Below are 24916 nucleotides of genomic sequence, written 5' to 3' on the forward strand. Positions count from 1 at the left end.
GCATCAGTGTGCTTTGCAAATGATGCAGCTCAGCGCTGCTAAATGGCTTGATGCGCCGAGCTGCACCATTGTCTTGTAAATTAGACCCTAAATGAGAACATCTTGCTAAAACTTTAGGTATGTTTTCGCTTTTCACAATCTGCACCAAATGATTTTGAATGGGGAGATAAAGACTCTCTAATTATATATTTGTCTTTCAAGGCCAATACGTATTATTAGTGGAGGAGGTGCAGTAGTTCAACTGTACAACTTTTAAGGCTTTCTTTTACTATCCAACCGGTGGTGGACATTATCATTGCTTGCTTTAGGCCCTTTGCTCCCTAGCTAGCTACTGGGGGGCATATTTATGAGAACTTTATCTCAGTTTTTTTGGCTTAAAAAGCCAAAAAAGCAGAGATGAAACAATCACCCTATTTGCAAGAGGGTGCTAACATGCATAATCGCATGTTATCACCCTTTTTCCCAACGCCTCCCTTTGCATATCTAATGAGATGCAAAGTGGGCATCACTGGGCGTACCCCGGATGGACAACCTTGCAAATATCGCTGATGTTCACAACACAATATTTACAAGGATGCCCCCAGCATTTTCGCACACGTTAGTTTTCGGCGAAAACCACTTTTTTCTCCAAAAACGAACTTCTGCTAAAATGCAGATTTGCCTATCCCCAACATCGGGGTGGATTATGCTGATATGACCCGGTGGGTCGTATCAGCAAGGTTGTCGCCATTATGCAAGGAACATCGCTGAAAAACCAGCGATGTTGCCTGCAAAACAGCAATAACCTCGCTATCTCTGAAATTGTTATCGCCATGGAGAAACGCGTTGTTAATACCGCACTACCAGATATATTCCAGAGATAGTGTGCGATAATACAATTATCGCTAAGCACGTTGAAAATATGCCCCCATGTTTGTCTGTCTATTTATCAAGGGCTGTAGCTACCATTAGTACAAGCAGCAGAGGTGACACTGGGGCCCCTGGGCACTTAGGGGCTGACTGTTAAGCAGTTCTTGTTGTCGTTTATCACGCAAAAGGCCTTTTCTTTCCTTGCATGAAAGTCAAGAGCACCAAGGGTATAGGATAGTACAATTTATTACAGAAATTGTCAAATTATGCAAAAGTCGAAAAAGTATGCAAAAATGGATAATATTATACAAAATAATTTAACAACTCCTCTCAAATAAAATGTTAACACTTTCACAATTTGAGCACACTTTTAACACGTTTTAAAGTGTCTCAAGATACTATAAGGTCACTGGATCAAGAAGAAAAAGCCTTTAGTAAGACATTTTCTGAACGAATCAGTTTCCTGGAAGACGTTTTGTTCTAAAAAGGAACTTGAAAAGAACTAAATAGTGTAAACTTTCGCACCCGCTGAAATTTGTTGGATTTCAAGCATTTTGTTATTACATGTATTCCGGAATTGATTTCATATTTGCACACTCCTACGAGGTATCTTTGCTGTACTACTAAGTCTGTCGTTTCACATCATAAGTATATTCAATTAAGGAAATTTAGTAAAAAATAGAACTCCTCTCATAAATCAATTACATTTCATTAAAAAAAGAAACTTTTGAAAATAATGTGGTGAAGAATGGCGCATTGATGGGTAAACTAAGGGTGGGCGATTTACTCCACTCCGCAAGAGGAGCTTGTGGAGTTTTAGAACTCCGCAGTACTTTTGGACTGCGAAGTTTGCAAAAACTCCACACACGCAGCAGAGCGGAGTTTACCGGTGCCAAGGAATAGGATGAATCTAGGACTTACCTCCCAAATAGTGTCAATGCACGGTGGTGCAGTCAGGCCGCCAGTGTCTACTAGCTGCCACTGCATTACTGCTGTGTTCACACACTCCGCTGAATAGGCAGGAGCCTGAGCATCCACTGCCCCGGCTCGTATTCATTGCAGAAATCTCAGCCAGCTTAGTGTAGCAGCTAACCGCCAATCAAAGGACAGCAAGAACTGAAGTACACATCTTGTGTTGCGAGAAGGCAAGCCAGTCCCGATAAAATCCCATGATAGGGTCAAAATGTGTATTGCTTAAAAATGACAAAATCCAGCAATCTATTTAAAAAGGTACCAGCTAGTAGTTATTTAGAGATTTGCTATACCACTTTAAGGGCTTTTTTCCTGATACTCCAACTGCGAGGAGGAACCTCAAGACCACAATGTCTCTTTTCATAAATCTCGTTGCTTCTTTAACTTCCCTAGCCCCAATGTTGCAACAAAGTGATACAATCAATTTTTCCCTTATACTCTGGTATGCGGTGCAGAACAAAACCATGCTCTACTGTTTCATTTGGATTAATGCAAGATGGAGACTGCCCGTTTCTTGGGTTGGTACCTCTCTCAACTACCTGTAAATGAAAGAGCGGCAGGGTCCCATACCTGAACTGCAGGTAGAGCTTCCTGGCAGTGGTGGGCTCCATTCCATCCAGTAACCGCTGTGGTACCTCAAATACATCCTTCAGCTTTAAGAAGGATGACATCAGGAGACCCATATTATACTGACTTTGCAAGAAACCCAATTTGTATTGCCAATAGGCCTTCTTGATTTATTCTTTGCAAATCACACAGGCCTCCACAGGAGAGATCCACCATCGCTCGGGCCCAATATTTGTAAAGGTTGGCCTCGTGTGCCTTAGCCATGGGGGGGGGGGGAGGGTCACTAGCACCTTGCATAAGTACCTCAGCTAGACCCGACTGGTAAGAACTCAACTTGAGTGTAGCCTAGATCCTACTCAAATACAGAGTAGGGCTTACACTGGCTCCATCTGAGATATTTTGTAGCCTATATCTAACCCTAAGAGGAGCAACAGAGTACTGGTGGGGAGACCAGCCAGTTGGCACGTAAAGCGATTTTTAACTGCAACTAAGGAGAACACCTCCCTATGTCTCCACTGCTCAACACCATACAGGGCTGATCCTAATGCTTGATAATTATAGACTTAAAGTGCCGGCGAGATAGGGCAAAATAGAGTCTACATTTTGTGATGTGAGATTGTCAATTAAAGTGTTCTGTTAAAGTAACACACAAAAAATCAAAAGTATGGACTCACTTCAAGGGGGACCTTTTCGGATTAGGATTTGGACGGCAAGGATTAAAAACCATATATTTGGTTTTGGAGATGTTAACATCTAGGCCCCTTACAAAGTCATAAACTTTAATCCATTTTTAGACTTTTAGACCATGAAAGCACAATAAAAAATCACATTTGGGAAATATCACCTGACAATAAAATCATATCGCAATCAAGCAGTCAAATCTATCTAGAGATAACAGCACTACCAACACCAACTTTGGTGAAAAACTGCAGCAACTGTGCTGGGATGACAGGCAGTGTGCTCCCTCCCACCTTCTATGAAATATTTATTTGCAGTCCCATGGGAGATTTTCAGAGGAGCAACATATTGTCAGCAAACATCAGGGTTGGCACCATGATGTTTACAAGACGTAGTACGTCAGACTCGCTGTGATCCACATAAGCTACCAGATCGTTAATAAATAGTGTGAATAATGTTGGGGCGAGGACGCATCCCTGTCTAACCCCTCTGTTTACTGAGAATGGTTCTTGCATTTCCCCCCATATGCCTCCCATCCTGTGATTCTGCATTTGATAAGAGAAAAGGTGATGATTTACAAGTGCTTTGGACCAGTGCTGGATCAAATCAAATTAAGACAAAGGAATTCAGTACGGTTCAAACTATTTACTGTCCAGCACGAAGGGTGTTTTGCATTGGAAAGGTTTATATTTCCCATTGCTAACACTACTTTTCCCCACTTTTCAGTAAGGGGTGTTACTGGTTTGGATCAGCACAAACACCAATTGGTTTTGATGCAAAGCCCACTATAATATGAACCCAGACAACGCTTTGAGTCAATGTGAACGGTAGTGTCTTGCTGCAACTACCCCTATTGAGAAATCATGCCATGCCTCGTCCGAGTGCTAAATTTTTCTCACTCACACTCACCAACTTAACATTGGTAAGCCGCACTTGAGAAAACTCTGTCACAAAGCGCTTGTCAGAGTTATTCATAACTCCACACTCGAGACAGAGTGCAGCGTGGGCAAAACTCTGTATAGTCTGCCAGCAGAGTGGAGTTTACTGCCCACCTCTTGTCCCAGTGCAAACAGGCCCTTTAGCGGAGATGAAGTGCCCAGAAGCTTGATGTCAGCACCTGTGAGCCACACAAAAAATCCAGGATCTGAGAGGTACCACTTGGGCATCAAGAACTCACTGCTGCTGGGTCCAGGGACTAGACTGTAGGATGTTGGGAGCCTTATATGTCCCTGAGGCTAAGATCTGGAGGCCGGCAGACTAGCCATTGAGGTCACTCTGGGGTCCTGGATTCAGAATGAAGTTGTACATCCAGTTCTACCTCCCCAGGCAAGAGCAGCAGGCAGTATGTCAGCAGGTCAGACCAACAGTTTATTTAGAGCAGCAGTCCAGCAGAGTGGAGGTCCTCATAACAGTACCGCAGTCCTTCTTCCCGGTAGTTACCACAGGTCCAGAAGTGTATTTAAGAGTTGGTGTCTGAGGTGCTACTTTTATACCCTGGTGCTCTAGTTCTGGAAGGTTTGATATTAGCTTCCAGACAGTGGCTTTGAAGTGCATGGGATTTCCTGCCTCCCCTGGCTCCAAGCTGGTTGAAGTATCAATGCAGGTTCGTTAAGCCCTTTGTGTGAAGGCAGAGCATAGGCTACTCAGTTGTAAATGGGTCTGTACTCCACTCCACCCCCCCCCCATCCTGCCAGTAGTTGGCCCATTCAGGCAATCCAGTCCCTTTTTGTGTGATTGTCTTGGAGGAATTGACAAAAACTATCTGTACATGTCCAACCTTTTAATTACACAGCATCCTACCCTCTGGGCTGCCAGGTGCCTATCCTACGGGTGACATATATGTAATGAAAGGGATGTTAAAGGTTTGGCAAGGGGCTTTAAATGGCAAGTCGACATGGCAATTTCGAACTGCATTTGGGCTACAATGGAAAGCCTGGGACATGTTTTAAAATTCTACTTAAGTAGGTGGCACTATAAGTGCTGCAAGCCCACTGGTAGCAATTTATTTACAGGCCCTAGATATATAGTATACCACTCAACAAGGGACTTACAAGTAAATTAAATATGTCAATGGAGTATATGCCAATGTAACCATTTTAAGGGGCGGGAGAGCAAGCATTTTAGTAGCGCACAGAGTCCTATGTCAAAAAGAAATAAATCCATCAAAAATGGAGGAGGTAAGGTAAAACGTTTTCAGGAAAGACCACCCTAAGGCTGACAGGTCGAACAGTTGTGGTACTTGGAACTGGTCCTGTGTGGTGCTGGTAAAGTAACACAAGAAGGGAGTGAAGAGGTAATGCTCAAAAGAGCCGCAGAGGTGGATACGTCCTCCTTGAGTTATATTGTCAAAAAGGATGTTCCACAGAGCCGTGGCGAGGCAGTGTCCTGGTGAGGAGGTAACCTTGATATTTGTGTGACTATAGGTACCCCTTCTCTCCCATTTTGAAGGCTCATGGGGCATTATCTGGGCGATATAAGAAACCCATTCAGCAATATGCCAACTGGGATATAGTATACGGTGCATGTTAAATTTATGTGCACCACTTAGTTTGGATTATATGTAAATGCACAGTTGTTTTGATTTGAGTGTAGAAGGCATCTCTTCTAGGTCCTGATGGGAAGCCAGGGGAGGGCTTCGAAACATGTTGACACAGGAGACACTGCTCATTAAAGCATAGTATCTCCATCTCATCCCCCACTTTTAAAGATACCAGCTCAAAGGAACATTAACATTTATTTCTTCCACGGAGCCAGGTACTTTTAAATTTTTCACCATTCACCATCCACTCATTTCTGACCCTTCCACTCACACTCCAACACCACTCACAGTATTGCTTTTCATAACCAGTGCTCCCACGTAGTCGTAGGTCGCAGCACACCCCGTCCCTCAGCGGGGCAGGAAGACCCCAATGATGAAACATGCCACCAAGGGTCCTTTTGGTGGTTGAGGGGTATTTAAACAAAGCTGTGTGCTTTCCACCTTTGTAGTAGACACACGTAGTCTGGAGGAAGACTTCTATACTTTCCCATAAGGGTGGATCCCTTTGTGTGGTGCTGGACTTATTCCAAGTCAGGGCTCCAACTGTTTCAGGACCTTTCTGTGGCCGATTCCCCAGGTACCTTCTACATGTACCACCCAAATGTATATCTATGTGTGAGGAGACTTCCACAACCAGCAGAAATCGCAACAAAGAAAAGTAGCGGTGGAGGACTGTAGATGTGGTTTTGTAAACTGATTATAGTATGTGAATACTACTACTAATACAGCACTAATAAACATATTACAATGTGCAGTTTGTAAAAAGGCCCCAAAGTTTCTGACCTTCCCTCAAAGCTGGTAACCCTATGATCTGGGCTTTGATACATAACACGCAGTTTAATATGAGGGGGACCGGACTTGGATGATGTATTTTACAGTGTTACACTGTATCATATGTTGAATAACACATGATGGAATATAATTGTTATTGGAGAATATAATTTGAACCTGAGTAAAACTTTGAATGAATACTAGAGTGGCTGGCCGCTACATGGGTATATCTGGTAGAGTGTCAATTCAAAAGATAATCTATGTAGCCAGACAATGGCTGTTAAAATTGTTAGGAATTTGATTCATGGTTGGCTAAGGTATGCACCCAGGCCAGACAGGAACCAACACTCCAGTCAGGGTAAGCTAGATACACACTAAAAGATAACCAGTGGTCGCCCTCTGGTAGTCTTATTTAAAGAGGCAATGTGTAAAGTATTTTGCCACATACAGTAACACAATGAATACACCATAAAAGAACTCCAAATAGGTTTAGAAAAATAGATTAATATATTCTGAACACAACGAGACCACAACAATAATAGTCCAGTGTATAGAAGTTGCTATCTTTAATTTGAAAGGAATAATTGCAGTAAAGCGCTCAGAAGTAAGTAGGTTACTTGAGGTCATGCTAGAGCAGGGTAAATCCAATGTTCAGGCTGACTCTGATGGAGGGCAGGCTGGTTACAGGACTCAGACAGGTCTCACTAGCAAAGTACATTGGATGGCGCAATGGTTGACATTGAAGATTCGATGTGAGGAGACAAAGGGGGCAGAGTTCAGTAGCTGTCGAAGAGTTGAAGAAAGTCTTTGATGACCTTGAGACTTCAAGAACAGGGGGAAAACCAATAAGCCCTTGGGGATCACTTTGGGGTGAAGGCAGAGTCCAGTTCTCCTTCAGCAGAGTCAGAAATCAGCAGGCAGCAGGGCAACAAACAGAAAAGCAGGCCTTCCAGATCAGCAGGCCAGTTAATTGCTTTAAGCAGCACAGCAGTTCTTATGACAGAGCTCAGTTACAAATCCAGTAGTGTCTGATTTTAGGGGGGGTCACAGACCCAGTTCTTATACCCAAGAATCCCTTTGATGTGGGGGTGACTTCAAAGCAGCTCTCTGAATTTCACACAGGTCCATTTAAACCTAGTCCTGTCTGGCAGGCATCTCTAGGGGATAACCAGTCCTTTGTGTGTGGACAATACATAGCCTATTACTGTGAAGTGATAGCCTCACCCTTCCATCCTGCCCAGGCAAGACCATCTAAATACAGATGTATGTGGATGGGTACTAAGCCACACCTATCCATTATGTGTGTGGCTGTCAAGAGGTAATTTTAAAGTGTCACTCTCACCCATCCCAGACATGTAGTGGAGACAGCCTGTCAGCCAGAGAAACATCCACTTTCTATAAGAGGCATTTCAAACTGTAATGGTAATTCCAACTTCACCTGTAAGGAGGTTTTATCATTGCCATTCCAAATATATGAAACCTGAAATAATTACTTCTCTCTGATCAGCAAACACAGCTTAAAGGATTATTAAGGGAATTCCCAATGCTAGCCTATGGGAGGAGTAGGCCTCACAGTAGTGAAAAATAAAAAAAGCTGTTTGTCACTACCAGGACACACAAAACGTAAAGGTACATGTGCTACCTTTTTCATAAATAGCACTTTGCTGTTAGGGTTACTTAGGTGAGGTCCAACCTGAGGGGTAACTTATGTACTAAAAGGGGAGGTTAAGGCTTGGCAAGCACTTTTGAATAACAATGTCAAAGTAGCAGTAAACTGCACACACATGCACTGCAGTGGCAGGCCTGAGACAGGCTTGAAAGGCTACTTGTTTGGGTGGTACAATTGGTGCTGCATGCACACTAGTAGAATTTAAAGTACAGGCCCTTGGTAGATGGTATACCACTTGACAAGGGACATATTAGGAAATCAAATATGCTAATCAGGTATTCACCAATGCCATCTTGTTTAAGGGAGAAGCACATGCACTTTGGCACTGGTTAGCAGTGGTAAAGCGCTTGGTAAGGCCAACAAAAATAATATTTCCATTAAGTTAAGAATAAATCCTATAATGGCCATGCACCTTCCTAATCCTCGACAAACTAGACACATTTCTAAGCGATGAAGTGTGGTACTTGGATATAGATTGCTGTTTTTGCTCCTGTATACAATTCAACTGGATCTTTGTGTATTGAAGGAGGAGAAAGTGAACACATCCCTCTAGTTCTACAAATTCATCCTTCTGGTGCTGCTGGAGAAGTAGAGAGGATCATGCAGCACCAAACATTTATTGGAATTGTGTATTACTTGAAAGTCTTTGCCTTGTGGGCAGATACACATGACACACAGCCAAAGCCCATCCACGGTGGAGGCTGGTCATCTGTTGGATTTTGGTGCAGGGCTTGGCCACATATTAAAGTCACATTATAGTTAGGTAAGGTTATAAGGTGAGGTAATACTATCTTACTTAAATGAAAAAAGAACACAGAAAAGCTAAAGTGACATTATAGTAAGGGTTAGTAATAATATATTTCTTAATGTTAAATGCATCTAAAAAATTCACTGAAACAGAAAGGTTAAACTAACGTTATAGTTTGGCACGGTAATAAGAATTTGGGTTACATTAAACCACTTGAAACTGGAGAAACAATGTTTAAAGCCTTTTTATGTTTAGGCTTTATAATTATATATTTTATTAGCGTTTAAAACAAAAAACACACTGAAACTCACCTGTTATAGTTTACTGAGCTAACTACAACTTGTACCCCATTATGTAATGATAAGGATCTCACATATTACATCACTCATGCCAAGTTCAATGACATCATAGGGCCTAACTATGAGTCTAGTAGTCCAAGAACAGCCAGACTCATGGGGCGCAGCAGTGGTGTCCAGCCACTGCTGCACTGGCACTCTAATCATCCTATTACAACTAGGGTGGTCAGACCTCCATTGTGCCATTGCAGCCACCAGGGAACCACCATTCCCTGACATTGGTACTGCCGGATAGAGGGAGCAGTATGCTTGGCGGGACCATCAAGGTCCCACCAAACATATTACGAGTTTCCTTCAGCCTGTGGTGTCACAGAGGCTCCCACTCAATGAACACTGTGGTGGAGAGGAAACAAAGGGGGCCTACAGGGCCTGCTGTGCCTTCTCCACATGGGGATGCATGAGGGTGCATAATATGTGCCCCCCTGTGTGCATGCACTCCGGTTCCTTCATAGCATGAACTGTACAGTCCATGCCATGAAGGAACTGTTTTTGACATTCCAATTGAAGTGGCCAGTTTCATAGGCACTGCTGTGGGAATGCCAAATAAAGCTCCCCAGAAACCAGAACCACTTATTATCTGGTGGCCAGCCTGACAATGGGTTTGGTGGTGTGGGAAAAGGCCACCAGCATGAAGGTCCGCTCCCACACCACCAAACACGTAATCAGGCCCATGGATGACATCACTGATGAAACCTCAAATGACATCTTTTATAACATCTCTGCTCCTTAAATTACTCAAAACACTGCTAGATATTTTAGAACACACAGTAGGAAGTAAAAGTCACATAAACATATACAAAACAGATTAACTCTATGTTCATTGGTGCATGTAAGAAATAGAAACTGTGTTGTCCTAGAGGCAAGTATATATCTATGTAACTGACAAATTCCAATGGTATGTATGCACACATATCGAATGTGCTCTAGAATTTTGTCTTGGCTTCATATTAGTTTATAGGTGTACACATGTACAAGACCATAAGAATTCCCATGGGATTCTTAGCATTCAGTGCCGAGCATCACAAAAATGCCTTGTTGCGATTCTCATGCAAAAAACTAAAAATAGGAATCCTTTTATAGAGGGAAGGATGCTAGTTCCATCCCCTAGTGACTTTGTCTCTCCAAGGACACTCTGGTGGAAGTCTCAGTTTATTACAAATTGACTGGGTGTTTCAAGCAGGGAAAATCCCACCCTTACAGGACAGACGTGCAGTGCTACAATTGATAACATCTTCGCTCCATCTCTGCTGTAGATCATTATGTACATCATGCTGTTTGTTCTGCAGATTGTTTTCAAATAGTTGTACTATTTGAAAATGTATAATAAACTTAAAAAATATATTATTATTCTACTAAGAAATGTAACATTTTTAAATTAATTAGGCACATACATTTAGTGAACACCATTTAGTAAATATTAAATAAAAATAAATGTTAGTGAATGTGAGAAGTTTTTTTAATTATTGTTAAAAATATTATTTATAAATTAAAATATATTATTTCAATTAATTCATTATTTGACATGCATTCAATCGAATGTTTTATTGTGCTGTAACAATGGATTTTATTAGTTATAAGTTCATAATAAATCTTCTAAATATATTTACATTTATTTTAAACATTGCTATATTTTAAATATCTCCATTCAAGAGAAAAAATCTGTAATATGTCTTCCTCTATTGTCTAAAAGGTAGATTTCCACCTTGGTGTCAAATATCTCCACTAACAAGCAAAAAGCTACTTGAAGTAACTTAACACTCTTAAATTCTGTTTGAGGGGTCTGACAAACAAGGGTCCACCCAGGTGTAAACCTCCACTCAGAAATATTGAATAGGAAAAAAATGTTGACATACACATAGATATAGTATTTGAAAAAACACATGAGTAAATATACAAAGGTAAATTACCCTTTTTTAATTGACTCGAAGGACTCAGGCTCATAGCGTCTGGGTAAGGATAGATTGCACAGTACACTTAAGTATATTTACATATGCATTGGGCTTAGACGTATATGATTGAAATTATCTGTGCCACAAAAATGTTAGTAAAGAAATAGTTAGAGAAGTACTGGAATAAGGTGAAATATGTTTTGAAGAACATTGCTGCCTGGATTATGCACAATTTTTTCTTATTTCAAAGTATTTTAAATCCTATATTTTTAGTATTAAGGCTACTAAAATAAAATTAAGTTGAAAATCGAAAACAACACTGTTGCATAATATTGTCTGTTGGGTGCACCATAAGAAATAAACTAATCCTGCAGTGTTTTTGCTTATTCCACTGGTGGATATTAGACGGCACTGGGTCACTTTCCTGAGAAGTTGGAGGGTTGATTATGCTCAAATTCTATAGACTCAATAACACATATAATATGCATATGTAATTTACTGATTTGTAAGCTGTAATACTGTCTTGACCCTCTAGTTTACGATTATTTGTTCTTATAAGGCAGCGGTTGATTTAGATTTGAATTAGAATTAGTTTTGAATTTTGTTGGCCCTTATGTCTCATGAAGATGCAGCCACAATATTTTGTGTACTTGTGACATTGTTGTGTATATATATTTTGTAAAATATTGAGTATTGTTATTTTATAACGATATTTTATAATTTGTAGAGGTATGATTTTTTTTAATCAACTGTCCTATATATAAATTCTGATGTGATAAAATCTATCTTTGCTACAGGGAATTTAGCATTTATTGACCAACTTTTGGTACTGTTGTTGGGAATGCTATACATCTGTTGATCTCTTCTCACGTTTATGTGAAATTGTTAGAAAATGTAAAGAATATTTAAATACCATATCAGAGTTTTACTAATGCTTTTTGCACTATGTTTGTTAATAGGTATATCGTTTAATGAAATGCAGATTTCATGACTGTTATCTTTCCAGAATATTGTTTTTTTTTATTGATCTGCAAAGTATTGTTTCTTTTTTTACAGGCATGCTGGAGTTCAGCCTCTTTGGAATTTCATATGTGAGTTTTATTGTTATTCTTTAATGTTATGAATATTCAATAATTTTTACAAACCTATTAATTATTGTAAACCTTTGTCTTCAATCCAGACGGGAGCAGATATCTGCGGCTTCTTCCAGGATACAACTCGTGAATTATGTGCCCGATGGACACAGTTGGGAGCATTTTACCCATATTCTAGAAATCATAATGGGAAAGGGTCTAGGGTAGGTTAAAGTTCACTTTTTATATATTTTGTTTATTATCAGTCTTTACATTGAGCCTTTATTTAAATGCCTTCTACTACACGGGTTATTGTCAGTTAATAAATTTTTCCCCTTTTGGGAAAGCATGTACATATCAAACTTCTTTCAAGTATTGATATAGGAATAGAATAACAGCAATATTGAAACAAGAGGTATATTGTCATGAAACATAGGAACACCGCATGCTGCCCCCAAAAAGTTGCCAAACAGGAGAAAAAAAACTTAAAGCAGCAACTGTCAATTTAATGGACCACGGCTGCTGTAAAAATGTTTTCAATTTAGGAAAGCAAATGCCTTGATGGTGGTCCCCAGCTGCTTTAATGCTACTATCCCTTCACTTGCAGCCAATCACAGATTATCACAATTTCCCACCTGCCAAATCAATTTCCATTAGATTATTTTGTGATCACCTGCAAATGAAAGATTTTCATATGACTTATTAGTGCAAAGGCCACATAGCAAATTAGATCCCATTCACAAACCAGTGATTGTGCAAATTGCACGTCCCTGGTGTATGAATAGGTAGTGTACATGAGGCAATCTATCCTAACTCATGGATCAAAACCAAATTTGTGGAGGAAGCCATATGACATTAGCACAATAAAATGGACTTTTGATGCCTATTTTGATGAGCATTAACCCCAATGTTCTGAAAGACTAGTCACCACACATCCAACTACCAACCTACAAAAACACTACAATATGCCAATCTCACATAAGTAATCTTTTAGCCATTATATGGACGAGCTAGAGCAACGTCTTCTCATGCCCTAGGGCTGCTCTTTACAATTATATTTTTCCACATATTTTCAAATTGTGTCCACATATAAACTATATGTGATCGAAAAATTTGATTTCTGGATCAGGGAACCATAAAGGGTGGAGCATTTACTCTCACAAATGGGACATGCCTAAGTAAAAATTCCACTAGTATGATAAATCATTGGGTTTCTAACCAGCACATTTCCAGCCCTAGCAGTTGTCAAGAGAAGGGTGTATATGTTTATGAACTAAGTGAGTGAGAAATAGCTCCATGTCCAAATACAGATTAGATATAGAACTGAATATAACTATGCTAAGTTTCACATGATTCGGTTCCAATAAATGCACCTTCCTTAATTTCCATACATTCCCCTGAGCTGGTTCCACGGTATCTGTAGGTGCTGATCAGTGGCGTAACAAAACTTGAGGGGGGCCCTCTGCAAAGTACAAGCAGCACCCCCCATGCTCCGGACCAAGTCTGGAGCTCTCTGGTCAGGGACCTGCCAAAGCCTCAGCGGGCACTCGGAACTCGGGCCCCCAGCACAGTGGGGGCACTAGGGGCTTTTGTTACACCTCTTTAGTTGTTATTTCCTTTTTTTATAAACACACAGGATTAATCTAAAAAGTTAACATTTTTTGCAGAATAGGTAAGTGGCACAAGGGGCAAAGAAAAGCTAATCTAAGTCATATTACTAGTGATACCAAAAAAAAATACAAGTTGACAAATAAAAAAGTAAATAGTCAGAAAGACAGATATTTCACTTTTGAAAAGAAGATGTAATCACATGTATTTTTCTCGTTTTAGAGGCAGGATCCAGTTGCTTGGGATGCTGATTTTGCAACTATGGCCAGGAACGTGCTTAATACGAGATATAAACTTTTGCCATATCTTTATACTTTAATGCACGAAGCTCATACCAAAGGCAGTACTGTAGTTCGTCCATTACTACACGAGTAAGTACTGTTGCCAAGCATTTTAAAGACTACTGATTGATTGATTCTGTTCAAGCATTTTGACCTCCAAAAGACTTCCCATGGCACTCATTTCCTGTCAGATGTTGCAGCCATTTTTATACGTAGATGGGAAATCAGAATGGTCTATGAAAAATGTCTATTAATGAAGCTTAATTCGAATTTTTGGGCAATCCATATGTTGCATTATTTCTTGTTTTCTCATACCCACTCCGACTGGATAGCTGTCTCTTGCTGAAGAGTTGAACTGAGTAGTATCATCTACTGGAACTGCTAAAAAAGATATGTGATGTATGTGCTTTGCTAGCAATGTTCACCAACAAACGACTTAGAAAAAATAGACAGTCATGAGGGAAAAGTATACACAACAATTCATAATTCCAAGGAAACATATGGCAGAAAATAGAGAGTTCAAGAAAAAAAAACATTACGTGAATCCCTATTTAATCCATTGTACACCTCAGGATTACATGACATATGACAAAAAATTTCAAATTTTCCCACCACCAGTCACAGATAGTTTTTGTTGTATGTTTCATGTCCTTTCCGTACTATACAAAGCACCACGGGTTGATAATATATAAACCTATGGATTTATTTAGACTATGTGAGACAGCATGCCACCATGGTGGGTGGGGGCCATGGACTCTACCACTGGGGTGGAGGACCGTTTGCCCTAGGTGAGAGGTCCCTGCCTACCTGACATGAATATTGGTGAAGTGAAGTTAGCCAACTCTGTTGGCACCATGCTTAAAGTGCCTGTTCAGCAAACATTCTTATGTTGAAAACATAAACTACTAAATCTGGAGTTTGTTTTCATAATACAAAGAATAAATGATCCCAGTGAGTTTTCTCCCTCACAGTGAAGGCAATTTTCCTGACAAATTCTGCCATATGTCTTATGGCGGACAACAGCAGGGAGAGAAAACGACTTTTGCCCAGCTGTAAAAGGTGAAGGATGACCTTAATTGTGTCCTGGCAGTGCTTTGGAGGATAAGCCACCAGATCAAAGGTTTACATCAGCGGCACCAGCAGCTACTTCTCTGTGATCAACCCGGTGGTTCAACCAACTCTAAACTGAGCTGGGAAGCATGGGTTTGCTATGTCTGGAGGACTTAACAGATCCTTTCCACCAAACTGTAAATCCTACCCTGTGTCTCTCCCTCTCTCTTGTTTAATTGACTTCATAAATACAGATGCACAGTTCCTCAGCTTTGTTGGTCCAGATTTATTGAGATAGGACAACTCCATCAAACCAGTGTATCATAAAGGTACATTCTGTTTCCAGAATTATTCACTTCTGGCTGTTTCTCTGCGATCCGTGAATATTAAGGAGCCTACTGAGGAACTGTCGGCATTAGGTCAAGGGAATGCAACAATATCAGCGGAAAAAATAAATTAATTGTAAGGTCAACCACATTCCTATTACCATCCCTGATATTTTCTGATTGCCCTTTAATCAATTAAAATTTTTATTTATATTTATTAATTGTTCATTACCTTTTCCCTGACGAGGTGGAGTTACACGGAACAATAATACTAAGGGAACACTCCTAATAATTTAAAAATTATATGAAGGTAACCCTTTACAACCAAGAAAAATATATACTAATAATTTAATTTCTAAAAATAACAAAATCTAAATTAAACATAAGTGACATAATTACACTGCCACTGTACACATCTGCGGCCCACCTTAAGCCAACCAGGACAGAGAGTAGGGCAATTGCACTGCCCTTTTATGTTCTAAATGTGACCTGTAAATCTCAAGGCTATCTTTGTCATAAAAGTATTTTGAGAATGTGGGACCATTACACTTCCAAGAATACAAGCTGGAAAACGTGTCAAAGAGATGAGACAGAAATTGCTTAGATCCAATGGGCCTCACTCTGTGTTGTACAGGAGCAAAACATTTGCCTTCCTAATGTTTTTAAAAACTTAACTAGTGCGGCATTGATGACAGAAGCAAGTACCATAGTAACCATGATCTTAAATTATGCAGCATCTTAATAGTATATTGATCAAGCAGAGATCCTCAAATGAGTTATAAGCCAACATAGCTGCCTGTATTTGTAAGAGTGAAATGTAAGTTAATGCCTAGAATTTTTGCCTAATAGAAATGATTTAAAGACGGGGTAGCTTCTCCATTTGAGCGAAGGAGTGTCACCCCACTTGCTGTGAGTGCAGCAGGCACATACAATGTCGATGCCATTTTCCTTAGGAGCTGTAGTGCAAATGCAGGGGGTGGGGCTGAATCCTGTAATTGCAGGATCACAGCTACCCCGACAGTGTGCATGTCGGGTTGGTCGCTTTATTGTTAAGGGCAGCCCGACATGCGCAGTGGACACCCAGCAAGCTCCTGTCTGTCAAACAGCCGGGGTATTACTGGCACAGGCCCCCAGGCTCAAAATGAGCGCTGGATTAGCCTGCTTCCACCAATCCTGGAGCTGCTCTCACCAGTAAAGTAGCTCCAGGATTGGTTGTATTGATGTCCACTGAGCAGGAAGGAAGTCCCGGACGCTGACCGGAAGAGACGTGCGCATCAGGAGAGCAGTATACGGTGAGTTTGGCACCGTAGCGCCCCTCCATATTTTTATAATTGTACCCGCAACTGCTTAAAAATGTATGGTACTTTAAAGTAATCAGGGTCACGTTGGGTCATGCTATCCTCCCTTGTTTGCCCATGGCTCTCCTTGCTTCCCAATAAGCACAGTCCCTGATTCTCCCTGAACTATACATTTGGCTGATGTGTTACCGACTGGTTTATTCTGTGTGACAAAGTTGATAAATTACTCAAATATCTTTCTTACTTTTCATGCAGGATCTGAGGATAAAGGGGATATAAAGACTAAAAAGAAGGTGTTTGACATGTCAAAGACAGATGTGGGTTATTGCCTCCAGATTAGTTGCTTCTAGACTGTACAAATCTGAATTTCATGCTGTTTGCCAACAAGATTTAAGTCAGATTTTACCTGCCAAAACATTGTGGGCAAATAGCAGCGCCTGGGGGGCTTTTATGCACATGGACAGTTACCGCCCAACTTAGAATCCTGTTTTAGCTGCAAACACAAATATGCACCTGAAACGGAATTAAAGCCTTTGTTCTAAACAGGACCTTAGTATTGGTTAGGTGTAAGTGTTGGAAGTGGTGTGGGGAGAGGTGGAACTGGAAGGAGAAGGAACAAAGTCTGAAAGTCAGAAAAGACTGTTGGTGACTTTTTAGCTGGAAAGTAAGAAAATAATGTCAGTGTAAAAGTTTGAACATAAATGCAGCGTACACACTTTACCCAATGAAATCATAGCAGCATTCATTAACATTCAGTTTTGTAGTTTTGCACAGTTAAAGAATCCTTTTTGGTTACAAAATGTAATTTTTCTGCATTGTACTTCTTCATTTGAGCATTACATTTTTTTTAGAATTGGGCATTTTGATAATTGAGCTCCTAACCCAGGAAAACATTTGAATGTTTGTGTTAATAATATTTGTTTACGTGTCCTAAAGTTACGAGTGTGGAGTCTTCGCACTCGCGACAGAGTCTTTGCGCTGCAATGCGGAGTGCAGAGACTCCGCCCCCAGAGCCCAGACTCCCCACTTGTAACTTTACTACATCTAAGTTACCAATGTGAATCGGGCACTATGTCTCTGTCCTCATCTAATATCTAGTTTTATGTATTCAAAATTTAGGTTTGTGGAGGAAGTCGAAACATGGGATGTATACAAACAATTTTTGTGGGGACCCGCCCTTCTTATAAGCCCTGTGCTGGATGTAAGTCTTCTTTCTCTATTCATGCAAGCTAACAATACTTTTAAACCTATACAAGTTTTTTAATATATTTCTGAGGCTACAGTTGATTGGTTGTGGTTATTTTACAGATTGGTGCAGATACTGTCAATGCCTATCTTCCTAATGCACGTTGGTATGATTTTTATTCGGTGAGTAAAGAAATCTTTTTGGACGAAAGATGAAATAATGAACTGTAAAAATGCATAACTTTTACAAATGTTTATGCACATATTATCATGTTTAGGACATATCACTGATGTAGAATCTGCACAGCATCTGAGATTCTGTTTGCACCTCAGCAAATATGCTAATCAGTCACAGTGCAAACACTTTAGTAGGATTTGAAGAATCGCTATCTATTACCCACTTCGATGCTGATGACGAGCTCTGCTCGTCATCAAGCTTACCTGCCGTGTGCTGATGACGAGCTGAGCTCGTCATGTAACGCGGTAATTTTACAAAATGCTGCACACAGCGGAAAAAGCCGCCACAGCGATGCGGTTAAATACTGGTGAGGAAGTGATTCCATTTGCGTAGAACAGTCAATGGCTGTGAACACTGGGATGCAGTCCTGTGAGGGATCACAGACCCCCTTCCCTATATTTGCCTTTGCAGAATGCTAAAATGGCATCCACTGTACCATAAAGAGACATCAGTGGCATTGTTTGAAAAATCACAAACAATTTGAATTGACATCATGTGGTGCATGAAGCAGTCACCTTGACCAATGCCTACACCTTCTGGTGTCTGCATGAAACATAAAACATTTGGAAGCTGTCCATCACAGACAATTTCTATTTTGAGAATGGGTGCTAGTTTCTTTGAAGCGACAATGTCCATTTAGCGGTTTAGAACCGCAGTTGCAAACTATTGATCCATTTTATCCTAAGCCCCAAGGAGTCATAATGTATTCAGTGCAAGTCACAAAGACATTTGTAACTCGTAATGTGCCTTTTGTAAATTCAAATTGAATTTGAGTATCTTTTGTACATTGTGATTGAGGTTCTCGCGACCAGAAAGCCTTCAATTTCTGGAACTGCAGCCTTTGTGACTGTAAAAATCGTTGACTCTATTGAGTCATGGTTATTTTTATACGAATATGTGAGACACATACCACAGTGTGCATTTTCAAAAGGAACTATAAGCGCTATTTTTGTGCCAACGGTTATATCTCACATCACCAGCCCTAAGAAAAGTATACATATACAATGTCCAATATAGGGCATATTTACTAATATTTACTGATGTTAACCTGCTACGCTAAATTGAGTGAAATGGAGAGAGCAGAAATGCACCATATCTACTAAGATTTTGTGCACTAATGCCCCCGCCAACCACTGAAGTGCTCCTGAGAGCCTACACAGCCACCCTTGTGCCATTTTGCTAGGGGTTCCAGCATCATTGGCAGGATGGTTTTTGTGCAGGAAGGGATAACTTCATGCACAAAAACAATCCTTAGAGGCAACTTCCTCTATAATTGTGCTGCGGAATGCAGCGCGCATTGGAAAGAGATAATGACAAGGAGAAAAAAATATATTTCTCCTTGCTGTGCCTCTCTGTGCTAGGCACATATTTTTGGTACAATCCTAGATTCACTATTTTTTATAAATCTAGGATTGCCTCATATTCCTTGGGTGGCTGCACAGGACAGCTCATGCTCCAGCCCTGAAAGGCAAACCTTTGTGAAATATACTGGAGCAGGGTTATAATAGCAAGACAAATTGAAAGGTATAAACTGCTCAGCTAGGCTGCAACTGTAGGCCTGGGGATAGGTTTGCGGGATCGCTGCTGTGGGTGGCACAATGGGTGCTGTAGCCCACAAGTGACATTTAATGTACAAGCCCTGGGATACACTCATATAATAGGGGCCTATCAGTAAGTTAAATATCCAAATCAGGTGTATTTTCAGTCTGCAAAAAAAGGAGGAGTACAAGATTGTTACTGTTGGTAAGCAAGTGTGCAGTTCTCTATGGCCCAAAAAAACTTCAGTTCAGCAAAAAGTCAAAAAATCCACAATGGCCCTTTTGAAAGGGCGTATTGTTAACATACATCTACAATGACAGCAACGTTAAAAGTAGGTATGTGTGAAATTTGTGTAATTTGTTTTAATGTAATTCTTAGAACTTTGACATAATTACGCATAATTACGTGAAACGCTTAGCTGCATTTGATACTGTGTTCTTGCACTTTCAATGCAAGACTGTATTCTGTGCTAAAAAAAAATAGTAAAAGAAACAAAAGCATCATAAACAACAGCAACTCATGCTTTGCTGTTTTTGTTGTTCCGGTGTGTTCAGAATTCATTTTTGTTGCGTAAACTGCATGAGGTGTAATAGCGTCATTTCAGAAATTTCACAGAACAATAGTAACAGGAATTTACTCAAATTATTCTGATTATGCTGGTGTTACCCAAATGTCTCCCAAACCTAATTAGAAAATCAATGTCTTAATTCCATTACACCATGCTCTCCCTGGGTTGTGTTACCTACGCTTTCAATGCATGGTTTATTTATTGGTCAACCTACCGAAAGGTCAAGTATTGTTAATTTCATGACTTGCACCCCTTTTAAAAGTAGTACCCACCAAAGCCTTTTTGTGCCTTTATAAGATGGCCAGAGTCAGGAATTCAGGGTACAAATCATCATATTGGCATACGCTCAGAGAATGTGTGGATCTGTTTTCATTTTTTTGTTGTATCCGGTAGGCAGTAGCAGTCGGTGATGGGAGTAGGTGCTGGGCGGTGACATTGGGAGGGGGAGGGGCAGGGTGGGGGGCAGTAATCTATGGATTACAGGTAAGTAAACATATAAATAAATAACACATTTCGTTGCGCGCACTGCATCCCCAAATGCGATGCAGTGCATGCAATAATTTATTTTTATTTTTATTTATGTTTACTTACAGTACTCCTCAATAATCCATAGATTACTACCCCCTCCCTGCCCCTCCCCCTCCCCATGTCACCCCCCGGCAGCTACTCCCACCACCGACCGCTACAGTCAGTAGGAGGGCCACTCGCAAATGAAAGGGCAGATGAAGAGCATTTGTTAACATTTGTTAAGGTCCTAATCACAACCATGGATTATCTTGTTCTCAAGACAACAAATGAACACACACAGGAAACACTTATAAATCTGGGCAATATCTAGGAAGAGCACTTAACTTTGCTGTAGCTAATTTATGACTTCCAAGTGCGTCCACAGATGCTAAAGGTTAGTTTAGGATTACTTCAGAATGTCCTATTACTTCCTGGTAATCTACATTATTCCTGGTCTTGTTGTCCTCATCCCATTCATTAAACAAGTGAGATAATGAAAATTACCGGGGAGACCTTGCAAATCGGAGGGACGCTCACCTGCTCTATTGCTGTTGTCGCCGGTGAGGACCCTTGGGCTGCTGACCTGTCCCGCGCTACGTGCGCATTGTTAGCTGTTTGTCCCCCCCGCCGCCGCTAACCACCAGCTCAGCGGCCGTAGTGCGGGGGACTCCATTCCCCAGAACACTTAGCGGGACTGCCACGCCCACCCGCCGCATTTCAGCGCCCGGAGTTGCTTAAGAATCCAGTGCTGCCTCCGCGTCACGAGAAGCGCGTGGGCGGCGCCGGGAGAAGCCCGGGACAAGGCAGGACAGTCCGGGACAAACAAGGGTAGGGCGGAGCTATTCCCTGTTCATCTGGATTAGCAGTCTGTCCTGTTACAGAGACTTTCAAGGTACTGTAGGACTGGTGATGGGCCATTAGAATCCTGTCGCTGCCGTTCGGAGCGTATGGAAGCTGAGGGTGGATTTTTATTTTAGGCTAAAGGGTGTATTACAGCAATGGGGAAAAGAAAGTCGATTGAAGGGGGTTCAGATTTTGCAAACCCGAAAAAAGGAAAAAAAGCAAAAAAATCGAAATCCCTACACGCTGCATCTAATTGTGTCCTTTCAAGTATTGAATCAATTGTAGAAGATTGTGAGGAGATACTCAAGGGGGCCCGAGTATAGAAGAGCTAGGTAACATAGACTCCACATTAAAGGGCCCAATTCAGAAGAAAGATAAAATAATCCCGTCTATATTCCTAAAGAAAACTCCACCCGCCGGTCCTGTTGTTGAAATCCATCCTGTGGTAAATTGCGAAAAAAGGGAAAAAAGCTCTTTAGTGCATTTTTTTCATTTGCATGTTACACACACACACACATGTCCTTTGGACATGTGTGCGCAACACCTGTTTAAATTTGTATTTAAGGGGTGCCACAGGGTGTCCTTTGGACACCCCTGGCACCCTTGCAATCGCTATCTTATTTGCGATTAGCAAATTGCTAATCGCAAATAAGGAATACTCCCCATTCATTCCTATGGGCCATTTGGCGGGCAGGCATTTATTAGACGTATGTTGCTCAGTCGCTCATTTTGGATATCAAGGCTCTGTATCAGTCGCTGGATGATACATTTGACTGTTCTGGACTTTTGGAGCATATCGACGGGCAGGTGGAATTCATTTCTTATGTGTCCTTCAATGGTGTGAGGGCTTCAGCCCTTTCTGGGGTGACTGGTGTGGCAGCCCACCCGAATCTGGTTTTGAAGGTCTGGAAGGCTGATTCTGCTCAGAAGTCTTCTGCCCTGTGCTTGCCTTTTCAGGGGACTATGATGTTTGGGGAGGAATTGGAGGGCAAGTTGCATAGGCTTTTTAAGGAGAAGAAGCACTCCTCCTCCTTTAAGCAGTCCTCTGGTGCAGCTCTCTCTTCTAAGCCTAAATCCTTCTTTCGGCCCCCCTCTCGGAGGCAGTTTTCTAAAGGTAATGGGAGGTTTTCTTCTGGTAGGGGTCAGAACAGGAAAGCTAAGTCCCGTCTCCAAAACCTTGTTCCTGACTATCTGGCTGCCGACCCCAGATTGTTGGTAGAAGGTCAGCTTCAGTTCTTTCTCCCAGCTTGGGTGTGATCCTGTTCTGATGTGTGGTGCTTGACATTGTGTACCTAGACTATCTCATCGAGTTTTCAGAGCCTCCTCCGGATTCAGGGGTTCATCCGACTCCATGGCCATCTTGTCCTGCCAAGTGGTCCGAAAAGTCTCCGGAGATCAAGTCTCTATTGGTGAAGGGGTGAATCAGGAGTGAATCTCTTCTGGAGATGGGGAGGGGGTTTTACTCTGATGCTTCTGGGGCCCAAAGTGACAAAAGGAGTTCTGTCTGGTGCTGCACTTAAAGGCCCTGAACATGTTTGTGGTACATCTGCCCTTAAAAATGGAAACACTTCAGCCAGTGATTACTTTAGATCTCCCAGGTCATTTCATGTGCACCCCAGATTTTCAGGACGCATACTATCATATCTCGGTTCACCCCAGCTCTCGCAGCTTTCTGAGTTTTTTCCTTCGGGCCATCATTATCAAGTTCAGGTTCTGCCTTTTGCCCTTAGGTCTGACCGAGGGTGTTCAGCAAGGTGGTGTCGTGATTGGTGGCATTATTCCATCTTCAGAGTATTCTTGTCTACCCATACCTGGACGATTGGCTGATCCATGCACTATCTTGGGATCAGTTGTTGATAGATCAGGAGTTTTGTGTTGTGCATTGAGGGCTCATGGGTTTCTACTGAACCTTCCCAAGTGTTAACTGGAGCCCTCGCAGGACTTAATATTCTTCGGGCGTGCTTTCCCTTTGATCTGGACAGAGAAGTCCTGCCTGTCTCTCGAATAGTGACCTTGTGTTCCCTTGCTCTACAGTTCTATGTGGAGACCTCCTTCCTGGTCCATCTCTGGTTGAGGCTTCTGGGCCTCATGGCTGCAGCAGTGTTCATGGTGCCTTGGGCACAGTTTCATCTCCGGCCTCTGTGGGTACATCTGTTGGCCCGTTGGGATCCTTTGTCTTGCAATTTGACCCTCATGGCTCTGGTGTCTCCTTCTATCCTCTCTGCCCTGCCCTGGTGGACTGTGTCAACCAATCTCTACAGGGGTCTGCTAGTGCAGCCCTCTCCTCTGGTTGGAGTCCGGCTTGCTTCAGGATCATTGGCCCCTCCTGAAAGAGAGGTTTTCTTCGAGTTGGCAGGAATTTGTGGCTGTGGCTAGGGCTGTCATGGGGTTCCGAGACCTGTTGTTTAATGGCAATGTGATGATGCGTTCTGACAACACGTTGATGGTGGTCTACCTGAATCATCAGGGGGGAATCCGCTCCAAGTTCCCAAATGTGGTGGTGATTCCATTGTTTTGTTGGATGGAGGTGCATCTATTGTCTCTCTCAGATGTCCATATCCGGGGGGGGACAATGGGGTGGCGGATGACCTCAGTTGTTATTTCCCAGCCTCACAGGAGTTGTCTCTGACTCCAGAGGTCTTTCGGGTAGTGTGCAGGAGTTTTGTCTTCCCTTTCTCTACCTCTTTGCTTCCCGGCACAACGCTCAGCTTTCTCGTTTCTGATCCCGGGTCCGCCATGAGGGGGCTTGGAGAGTGGATGCTCTGAACATCCCTTGGCCATTGTGCCTGTTGTATACCTTCCTGCCCCTTGCCATGATCCCCCGGTTTTTGGCTCGCTGGGTGATGGAATCTCAAGAGGTGGTTTTGGTTGTCCCTTTTTGGCCTCAGCAGTCTTGGTTTCCCACTCTGCGGCTGTTGGCTGCTCAGGGTCCTTGAGTGGTCCCCTACTATTCATCTACCCTAAAGTAATCCCTGAAGTTGTTGCTCCCATGGCTGTCGGTTTGGATGTTGTGAGGCACGGGTGGCAGCGTTGGGGTTTCTCCAAGTATTTAGCCTTGACTCTGCAAGAGTCCTACAAGACATCTACTCTCTGGTCCTATGGTCAGCATTGGTGGAATTTCCATTGTTGGTGTCATGTTCTGGCCTTGTCCTCCCAGGATTGCTCCCTGCCTAGAGTTCTACAATATCTCTGGGAGGGGTTTGAGAAGCGGTTGTCTGTTTCCACTTTATGTGCTCAGTGGGCCGTGACAAAGGCTTTTTTTTCCCCTTGGGGGAATTTTTCGGATGGGGATGACTTGGTCTCTAGGTTGCTGCAGAGTTTTTCTTTAGCCAGTCCTGTGGTGCAGCCTTGGTTTCCTTTTT

The 24916-nt window shown here is 41.9% G+C and overlaps 1 protein-coding gene across 1 annotated transcript in view; it reads left to right on the forward strand.

The window, feature by feature from the left end:
- LOC147683948 (maltase-glucoamylase-like) overlaps nucleotides 1-24916 on the forward strand; it is a 588456-nt gene that overhangs the window by 521434 nt on the left and 42106 nt on the right. The window contains exons 62-66 of the mRNA XM_086944339.1: nucleotides 12095-12129; nucleotides 12219-12335; nucleotides 13942-14090; nucleotides 17794-17875; nucleotides 17983-18042. Coding sequence (XP_086800465.1) covers nucleotides 12095-12129; nucleotides 12219-12335; nucleotides 13942-14090; nucleotides 17794-17875; nucleotides 17983-18042 — 443 coding nt within the window. The remainder of the gene's footprint in view (nucleotides 1-12094; nucleotides 12130-12218; nucleotides 12336-13941; nucleotides 14091-17793; nucleotides 17876-17982; nucleotides 18043-24916) is intronic.

This window comes from Lissotriton vulgaris, chromosome 11 (assembly GCF_964263255.1).
Source record: "Lissotriton vulgaris chromosome 11, aLisVul1.2, whole genome shotgun sequence".
Lineage (NCBI taxonomy): Eukaryota > Metazoa > Chordata > Amphibia > Caudata > Salamandridae > Lissotriton > Lissotriton vulgaris.